At 45.8% G+C, this 10,825-nt stretch overlaps 1 protein-coding gene across 1 annotated transcript in view; it reads right to left on the reverse strand.

Moving 5' to 3' along the window:
- LOC135825345 (THO complex subunit 3-like) overlaps window positions 1–9,480 on the reverse strand; it is a 16,500-nt gene extending 7,020 nt beyond the window's left edge. Inside the window, exons 1-5 of the mRNA XM_065338081.1 lie at window positions 9,315–9,480; window positions 8,157–8,258; window positions 6,912–7,035; window positions 1,353–1,444; window positions 783–851 (exon numbers count right to left, since the gene is read on the reverse strand). Of these exons, the coding sequence (XP_065194153.1) occupies window positions 783–851; window positions 1,353–1,444; window positions 6,912–7,035; window positions 8,157–8,258; window positions 9,315–9,425 (498 nt within the window). The 5' untranslated portion in view covers window positions 9,426–9,480. The remainder of the gene's footprint in view (window positions 1–782; window positions 852–1,352; window positions 1,445–6,911; window positions 7,036–8,156; window positions 8,259–9,314) is intronic.
- Between the last annotated feature and the right edge of the window lie 1,345 nt (window positions 9,481–10,825).

A 10,825-nucleotide genomic window follows, 5' to 3' on the forward strand; every position in this document is an offset into this window, starting at 1 on the left:
CAGCTGTACATAGACCAAAAAGATAAGAATGGCCTAGGCTACGAGGCTGACCCTTCATTTTTTCGGAACCCCGACAATACGGTAGGAGTGAAAAGAACAAGAACAGGCCCGTGACTGGACAAACCCCGAGACCTGTGTATGTGTGTATATGGAGGGCACCGAAAGTACCGAAAATAAAAGTACACCGAAAATTTGTGAAATTACAGTTATGTAAATTGAGTAGTGTAGCACCAACAGCAGATGCAGCACACATCGAAGAGGATATGTGATACAAGTTCTGCATATCAGATGACCCTGGTAAACCAGTTGCTGTTCTGTTGTTTTGAACGCACCGGTATATGAGTGCACTTAGTGTGCATACCGTGCGCTTGATACCAACAGGACTGAATACACACAAACACACATGCACACGCACACATACACACACACGCGCACACACTCACGCGCGCACACACACACACACACACACACACACACACACACACACACACACACACACACACGCGCGCACGCACTCACGCACACACACACACACACACACACACACACACGCAAACTATCCAGTGCTGCATTGCACCACCGAAATGCAGTATGCTCAATGCAGCAGCAGCAGCACAGCATATGGCATGCTGTTAGAGCAGTATGTGACAGTGACCCACAACACTGCAGATTCACACAAGCCATACTAGCAAGAGTACTGAATCGTGATCGTCTTACACGGGCTTCATTGTACTACTGAATGCCAAAGGAACACACTGTGGCACACAAGTGAAAACTCTCACCTCGAATTTGAACTGCTCTTCAGCTCTCGCCTTGTACGTGCGTGGGTCGATGAAAACAATCAAGTCATCCTAGGAGCAAAGAAAAAAGAAAAGAAAAAATTCACGGTCCGCGCGAGACTCGGCTGGAGACAGAATTGTCCGCATCCGCAGGGACTCTACCACCCTCAAGGATCAAGGCGCAGATGCAGCTTCTAAAGCGGTGGGAGGTGAGTAGATCAGACCCACCGAAGGAAAAACGCTCGTAAGGACAGAAATAGAGGATTCAATTCCAGATTTTGACAGCCTCGCTGCAGTGTCAGAAAAGCGAAAGAGCATTGTAGCACCAACAGCAGATGCAGCACAGATCGAAGAGGACATGTGATACAAGTTCTGCATATCAGATGACCCTGGTAAACCAGTTGATATTCTGTTGTTTTGAACGCACCAGAATATGAATGCACTTAGTGTGCATACCGTGCGCTTGATACCAACAGGACTGAATACACACAAACACACACACACGTGCATACACACACGTGCATACACACACGTGCATACACACACACAGAGGCATGCGTGACTCCAGCGTACCTTGTTTCCAACAGCTATTGTCTGTCCGTCTGGGCTCCAAGTTAAGTTAATGTTTTCACCGGATGTCTTGATCAAATGCATACATCTATTAGCTGTACCAACAACAAGAAGCAGGGGGGAGGAGAGAGATAGATAGAGAGAAAGTCATTATGCTGCTCTATGCAAAAGTACACTGAACAGCCAGAAAAAAGAAAAAAAAAGAAAAAAATCTGAGCTCAGCCATTCCGTTATGTGTTGATATCACAGACATTCAAACGAACGAGATTCCATTTATGCATCATAGCTCAGAAAATTTACTTGAAATATTTTTATCGCCCGGAGCGGGGTTTGATGCAGGTACCCCCGGGTCCTGAGGCACAGGACCCGACCACGGGGCTAAAGAACCTCTAGGTTTGATGAAGCAAGCCAGTGCACATCTAAAGGCGTGCATCACTTGGCCAAGACAACACGCAAGGTGAAAGCAAGTGGGCCAAGCACAGAACCGAGTAAAAAAGGCTGAAAACAAGATGGTATGCACGCCAACATACAGTTCCAAAGTGTACTTGCACTATTTCACCACAATACATACAAGCAAGAGTACCTAATGTACTCTTGATACTACAAGCAATAAAGGAAAGTTGCGGGATGTGTGAGGCCTAGGCCACGAGGCTGACCCCCCAGTACTTCGGCACCCAGAGTTGTAGCTCGCACGTGAGTGGGGAGCTGACTATGTGCCAGAGCACATCTGTGGTGTGGTGACTATGTAGTATGTACCACTAGCAATCTCAGAGCTGCCATTTTGCCCATTTGGCCTATGTAGCACAGGTGGAATCCTGATACAGGTCTGCTCTCGATATAACAACTCTCACTTGTACATAAACCTCGCTAGTACATAAAAAAATCAAATCCCGCGCCGAAACAGCATCACTCCCATACAAATTTTGTTCTACACAACATAATCCTACATAACATAAACCTCGACATAACACACGCTACGGCGGTCCCCGACGTGCGAACTCTCGATACAACATAAATTCACTTGCACGGTACAATCAAGCGGTAGCTGTAGCTAGGCAGTTTAGGCCAGTTTAGTCCTACATAACGTAAACCTCGGCATAACGCACCCTACGGCGCAGTCCCCGACGTGTGCACTCTCGATACAACGTAGATTCACGTGCGCGGTACAATCTAGCTGTAGCCGTAGCTAGCCAGTTTAGTCTTATTGTGCATATATTCTGCGGCATTGATGGTATCTGATGTCGATGGTGGTACAGTGTGTATATGTTTGCACGGTTGAACCCGCCTTGTAATACCCTTCATTTTGAGGTGCATCTTGTATTTTACACACGGTTTTCTACATAACATAACTCTCAATATAACATACTTTTTGCGTGGTCCCAGAGATTACGTTATATGGAGAGTAGACCTGTAATTCGAATATGGCTTAATTCGAACATACCGCTTAATTAGAAGTTTTTCCAGGACCGATTTCTATCAATACGATTCCCACATATAATTTCTGATAATTCGAACCTCGAACTGGATATGTCCGGTTAATTAGAAGTCCCACAGATTCCACTTACATAGAAAACGTGTGGGATTTGTGCTGATAATTCGAAGTTAGTAAACTGTAATTCGAAGTTCACTGTACACTGTACTGGTCAGTTCAGTTTGCATGAGCAGGCTGTGCCGGTCAGTTCAGTATCCGTGAAATCTGTGTAGTCCGTGAGCCAAAACTCAAAATCACAAGTGCCGTTGCACTCTCGGATGGACAAATCGCCGCTTACAGTGTTGGTCAAGGACATCACAAAGGATACGTTTTCGCTTGTTGGACGTTCCAGAACCGATCCAGAGACCTTCGCGAGGGCTTCTTTTCTCGACCAAATTCCACCGTATTTTTACGCGAGTGGTGAGGTGTGCGTCGTATGAGCAAGCGCAAAACACGAGTTCGCGTGGAGTGAGGAAAAATAATTTATTTTTTAGAAGATGACGACGTTGACGACAATATATATCGACTTGGGATAGTGTGATCACTTTATTGAAGTTGATTCCTTTCGTGTACATTGATGTTGTTTTGACAACAATGGAAGAAGAAGAAGACGTTTCTAGTGGCAGCGAGGTGCTGGATGAGGCAGCTGACGGCAACGAAGTGGCAAATGACAGCCCAGCGGAGTAATATTGCTGGAATTTTGTGTCTGTGTCACCAGCGCCCAATAATTTAGTAAAAACGAGAAGCCTGCAGTGAGTAATATCGAGACTACAAGTTGGTGTCGCATCGTCAGCGCTGCTCGAGAGAAGGACGACCATATCTGGGCTTTTCTCTGCCAGCACAAGAGCTCAGGGAGGAGTAAATGGTGTGGCTGGTATCATGGAAAGTGCTACACCAATTGCACCCATGTGATAGCAATTGCAAACCTGGAGAAGACCAGTGCCTCTGATTTTGCTTTGTCTATACTTGCTGACAGTGATGTGCATGTAGTAGTGAACCCAGAGCCACATCCTAAGGCCAGTAAGGGGCCACCTACCAGGAGCTTAGTGGTTGATACGAACAATGAATGCCATACCAGTAATTATGAAAGCAGAGCACGGTGTAAACACAACACGGAGAACTGGTCCACCCAGAGTTTCCGGAAGGGAATGTTTTGTTGCAGGCAGCACTGGAGAGGGCAAGACGACAAGTAGCGAGGGCGAAACCAGCGCTGCTGGAGGTCCAAGCCAGAGCACCTGGCTGCTTTGCGGGCAACATACTACTGTATACCATTAGCTGTGTATGTGTGTGTGCGCACGTGTTTGTGTGCACATTTCTGGGTGTGCGTGTGTTTGTGTGTGTGCGCGCGCGTGCATGTGTGCGAGCGTGCATGTGTGCGCGTGTCTGTGTGTGTGGGCGCGTGCATGTGTGCACGTGCGTGTGTATGTGCGTGCATGTGTGTGGGCGCGCGCGTGCATGTGTGTGGGCGCGCGCGTGCATGTGTGTGCGAGCGTGCATGTGTGTGTGCGCGCGCGCGTGCATGTGCGTGCTAGGCGTTTTCCTTTGTTGGTGACACCACCCCAGGCTACTACTGGTGTTGGGGCACGGTGTTGCCACAGCCACTGCGGCCAGTGCGATCCGTGTTTCAGGTCGTTGGTGGGTTTTAGATTCCACAATTGTCGACAAGGTGTGCGCCGTGTGTGTGTGTGTGAAACCCGACAGCATTGGTGTGATGTTGTCCGAAGAGACATCCATCACTTACATCTTGAAGGACATTGGTTCGACACTGCACAGCAGCGAGGAGAGTGGCGCACAGCATTCAGAATTGCTTCACCACCACAGCCGGCCTCCCGTGATCGGATTCAGTGTAGTATTTGTAACATTTCCTTTTCGAAGAGCGGCCTGCCATGCCACAAGTGTACTCAAGAGCGTCGCAAACCTGTAGCAGACCAGTCTGGCAGCAGCCAATGCACCGTATGTCTTCGCTGGTTTCGCAGTCATGGCAGACTGACATAGTCGGATTCGGCAGCTGGTTCATGTGTGTGTGTGCGCACGCACGCGCGCGCGCGTGCCTGGGAGACTGCATAGTCGCATTCGGCAGCTGGTTCATGTGTGTGTGCGCGCACACACGCGTGCGCATAAGCGTGTTTGTGCGCGCGTGCCTGGGAGACTGCATAGTCGGATTCGGCAGCTGGTTCATGTGTGTGCGCACGCGCACGCGTGTTTGTGTGGATTCGGCAGCTGGTTCATGTGTGTGTGTGTGTGTGCGAGCGTGCATGCCTGGGAGACTGTATAGTTGGATTCGGCAGCTGGTTCGTGTGTGTGCGCGTGCCTGGGAGACTGCATAATCGGATTCTTCAGCTGCTTCATGTGTGTGTGCGCACGCGTGTGGGTGCGCGCGCATGCATGTATGTATGTGGCATCATCTTACATCGGTAGTTATCTGTTACTATGTTCTGCGGTGGACTGCGACAGCACACATTATGTGCCAAGATGTACACCTGGTGATTTGCAACTGTGTTATGTTGAGTTGAAAATGAGCAATGACAGATAGCTTTTGGTGCTGTATGAGTGTGTTAGGAAATCAATAGCCAATTCCAACCTCTTGCATTGGCCGTCAGGTTGGATAGGATCAGCGCGTGCATTTACAACAGTGGTGACGTACTTCCTATTGTACTACTGTAATGTCACATTAGCTTCAGTGTTCATATCATTATAATACTGGAGTATTCTACGTATTCACTACTATTCAGTAATCGAGTGGTTATTACTTTTGAAATATACTTCACTCACCAATTCATTGCTCGCTATTATCTACAAGTTCCAGTCCAGTATGATGAAGTCAAGAGGCGATTTATCCAGCCAAGTAGAGGAACTTGGGATACGAAATCCAAGAGAAATCATGAGGGTTTTCTCAGTTCGGCCATTCACGAATGTAATTGTTATTCTTCAACGCAAACTGAGTAATATTTGACCTTGAACAGGATGAACAGAAGTTCATGCTCGGGGCAGTCGTCATTTGCTCCAGAAGGTTACTCACTACAGTCTACTACGCCTATTGGCCTAGGAAGTGGTGAACAAATATGTCGAGAGATATTTAGGACATTCTTGGAAGTCAGTTCTGAACGATTGCATTGTAACTACAAACAGTAGTGACTTTGCAGCTTGCTGCATGCAGTTTGCATCCCGATTCATAATTCTCAGCGGCAAAAAAAATCGAATCTAGTTTTGTGCACTGGTTTCCGCGTTATGTGCACTCGTGGTATCTGCTCATGGCTTCAAAAAATGAGAATCCGTGAACAAGCGCAAAAAGATCAAGCGAAGAAGGCGAAAATGGCCGCTGCTGTCAGTGAGCAAAGTTGGATGTTTGGCGTCTTCTGTGACCTCCCTGGATCAGTTTCGAACTGTCCAACAAGTGGAAATCGCTTCAGGATACCATCGTGAAACGGTGTGCTGAAGGACGATTTGTCCCTCTCTGGGTGCAACGGTCGATGCTAAAACGGCCGATTCTGAGATTTGGCTCACGGACTAGTGTCGAAGGTCCATCGCGCAACTCTGCGTGACCATGAGAGCATTTTGACATACATATTGTGTTGTGGGTTCATGTTTGGATAATTAGAATGTCCGGATAATAAAAAGTTTTTTCCTGGCATTTTAAGGTGCGAATTATCATGATTCCACCTGTACTACAGTCCATTTCAAAACTATAGACGCGTACCTAGGCAAAAACCGTTATGCCAGCATCTATACCACATAAAATCTGTGATCACATTGTGCATAATTTTTTCCAAATTGGGCGTCTGTTATCCAATCCTTTAGAAACTATATGAGAGTAATTGTGGAGCGATCCTGAGCAATATTCCGAAAACTATTCTCAAAAAGTTCCAGCCAAATTTGAAATATTTCAAAAACCCTACGCGTCTATAGTTTTGAAATGCACTGTAGTACCTATGTCGTCCATTTGCTGGTGTGGTGGTTGGGATACACTGGATATACACTAGCTATGCGACTGAGCACCCAACAGTACATGTTGTCTGTTATAGTCAACACTATAAATAAAAATCCAATCCAAAATGTAAAATTTGACCACCTGCAGCAACCAGTGCACATACCGCGGGCATCCCACAGACGAATGGACTTGTCCTCGGAGGCAGAAACGAGTTGATCCGGGTGCTGTGGATTCCAGCAGACCTGATTCACGATGTCCGAATGGTCGCGGTAGAGAGCATCACGACTCTGTATCAAGCATGCATGGGTGCACAAACACACACACACACACACACACACACACACACACACACACACACACCACACACATGCGTGTGCACGCACACACCATGTATCATGTACAGACACACATGCGCACACAATGCACGTACTCACGCACACACCACACACACGCACACGCACGCGCACGCACGCACGCACACACACACACACAAGTAGAATGTATTAAAGGCGTTCTAGTTCACTGATGTCATCGATGACGTCGTGCGATTTAACCTTATTTTTTCCGATTTACTCGTAACTTTTGCGATTTAACCTAAAATTGGAGCGTTCTACAGATGACATCATCGATAACGTAATGCGATTTAACCCTAAAAATCGGGGTGTTTTAACCCTAAATCCGAGCGTTTTACAGGTGACGTAATCGATGACGTCATTGGGTTTAGTAGAAAGCAATGCACCAGTGGTCTTTGAATGCTGTACAGACTAGTAGTAAAGTAAAAAAAAAAAAGTAAATTATCGTATCCGTTCCCAAAGGGAACTCACGACTAGTAGTAGCCAGGCGTATACCGTATATTCCGGGGTATGTTAGCCGCACCGGGGTCTAAGCTGTACCCCCCCCCCCCTCCCTTTCTGGACCCAAGAGTCAGCCGCCGGGGAGATTTAGAGAATTATTTTATGAGTTTCAAAGTGCGGCTAACACACTCGAATATACGGTATACGACTTGCAGTAATGGTGTTGTTCCACTATGACGCACGAACTCGCAGTGCCTTGGAACGACCAAATAGACCTGGTGTGCTGGACTATTTTCTCCGGCTTTATTTATTTATTCAGCTCAATCTCGTAGCATGTGCGTGCACCGCTAATATGGGGAGCAAGCACAGAGATACCCAGCCATGGCAAAAGTACAAAAAATTCTTTGATGCTTGGATGTTGAGTCCACCACTGTAACTAGATACTATATACAGTCAGAAAGTGCAACAACTAGGCACAAAACTGACAGAGTACTGAGTCATTCTGACTGTATATAGTATCTAGTTACAGTGGTGGACAGTTACTCTCAACTCGTATCCATAATGATGTCCTTTTCCTTTCTACAATTCTTTGATGGAGTGTACTTAGTACTTACCACGCCACATGAGTCCCGGTCACAGCTGAACACCGCTACGGTGTAGTCCATAGAGCCGGAGGCCAGGCGACGGCCATCTTTATTCCACGCTACCGAATGCGCCTGTGTATGCAAACAAGAATGGCCAAGCACATGCATATGGATGTACACGCACGCGCACACACACATCCACACACACACACACACACCATGCACACACACACACACACACACACACACACACACACACACACACACACACACGCACACACACACACACACACACCATGCACACACACACACATACACACACACACACACACAAAACACAAAGCACAAGGCAAATCACTATAATCTTCCACACGTGTTACGAGTGTGCTCCCACTTGTTTGAACAAGGATACAGGGCACATAGACCACCCCTACAACATGCAGCAACAAACATATCACAGTATTCTACAGATCCTAAACCCAGATTTGTGATATTTAAAGTGGGTTTTTGATCCTCAATTCGGCCCAAATCCGACTTTCAAAAGCCAGCGGGACAGTTTCCGATGAATGGACTGTAGGGCAGTTGGCAACCTACACTGGCCCAACATCCCCAACACCCAATGAAGTGAAAAAATGGAGCAAATACCTACACATACACGATCCGTTGGATTTCAACTGCTGAGCATTGCTGCATTATTACGGGGACTATGTCTACTGGAAAAAAATATATCTACTGGAGTTTTTTAAAAATCTACTGGAGTAAAGACAAATTCCAAAATCATTATAACCCAGCTCTGCAAAATACTTAAGTATGCTGCGAGATACCCCAGGAAAACGCCACAATTTAATACATGCACGCTGTGGGAATTCACTGTTTATCAGTTCACAGGCGAAGCAAGCTATCTGCCTGCTATAATATTATAGAACATCAGAAAAAAACAGCCATCATCAATCAAATTTCGGAATACAATATCAGTTGAGTTCATGCAGGGAAGGGATACTGGTAATTCAGCCGATATTGCACATTCAAATAAGTTATGAAATAAACCCCAAGGTATGTTCCACTGACACAATGCAGTTTTTTGTTCAATTCATGAAGATATTGGCAACTGAAAAAGGAAAGTGTATGGTCACAACCACAATTCCACGAAAAGTAAAATCAGAAACTGAACTTTAAAACAGCTCGTACCTTCTGCCTGTGGGCCGCAACTTCCTTCAGCCTTGGACTCCGCTGAAAGTGGTGTTTAGCCTCCGTCAAATATGTCGCTGGGTTCGACGATCTACTGGCAATCGCCGCCATTTCCTGTCCTTCTTCTTGGTTTTTCAAGTTCAACCTCTCGCCCAGATTTCGATTCTTTGATCTTTTTTTGGATTCGAAATTTTGCCGAAATCTAGGATGAAATTAAATTTTTGCCATCACGTGCATGATTGACTGAAATACTTTTACTACAATATACATGTATACACAGTGTACGAACTGTATTAATTTTCGTGATACATGATTGTAAATTAGTAGTTATAGTTATAGCTAGCCAGGAAGATTCCCTGATTACTACGAGCAAGAGTATAATGACTCTTGCTACGAGGTATATATAGCAGGACAATTCCCTGATTACAAGGCATCTGCAGGTATGATGATGACAGCGTTATCACAAGGGGCCTTGTGTAAGTAATTGCAAGAGTAAACTTAATAAGCTCCATCATGCCGTTGTGCTATGCTACTAGCAGTATCCGATGACCACCATACATGTAACTGATATTAAAACTATCATTGTATCAAGCAAGGTTTACATTATACCAGCCTGAACCATTACATGGTACAGGTCTGCTCTCGATATAACATATAGGCGACAAGCCTCTGGGTCATCCTAATAAAGATATTATTATTATTATTATAACAACTCTCACTTGTACATAAACCTCGCTAGTACATAAAAAAATCAAATCCCGCGCCGAAACAGCATCACTCCCATACAAATTGTGTTCTACACAACATAATCCTACGAGTACATAACATAAACCTCGACATAACACACGCTACCGCGCGGTCCCCGACGTGCGCACTCTCGATACAACGTAAATTCACGTGCACGGTGCGATCAAGTGGTAGCTGTAGCTAGGCAGTTTAGGCCAGTTTAGTCCTACATAACGTAACCTCGGCACAACGCACGCTATGGTGCAGTCCCCGGCGCGCTCACTCTCGATACAACGGAGATTCACGTGCGCGGTACAATCAAGCTGTAGCCGAAGTTAGCCTTTTTGTAGTCCTATTGACTATTGTGCATGTATTCTGCGGCATTGATGGTATCTGATGTCGATGGTGGTACAGTGTGTATATGTTTGCACGGTTGAACCCGCCTTGTAATACCCTCCATTTCGAGGTACATCTTGTATTTTACACACGGTTTTCTACATAACATAACTCTTGATAATTATAACCTAATTTTTGCGTGGTCCCAGAGATTACGTTATATGGAGAGTAGACCTGTAGTTTGTATGAGGGAGTCGTAAAATACCGGTATTTTACGACTCCCTGGTTTGTATTGTATTAAAAGTACAATCATATCGCGTAGAGTCCTTGAGCAAACCACTGACAACCAAACTGGGAAAAACAAGCACACAGTGGTGTGCTGATAAATCCCATGGCCAAGAGCTCAGTCATGGTTCACAATGACACCGTGATACATTGTACACTGTACA

Source organism: Sycon ciliatum, chromosome 9 (genome assembly GCF_964019385.1).
Source record: "Sycon ciliatum chromosome 9, ocSycCili1.1, whole genome shotgun sequence".
In the NCBI taxonomy this organism is placed as follows: domain Eukaryota; kingdom Metazoa; phylum Porifera; class Calcarea; order Leucosolenida; family Sycettidae; genus Sycon; species Sycon ciliatum.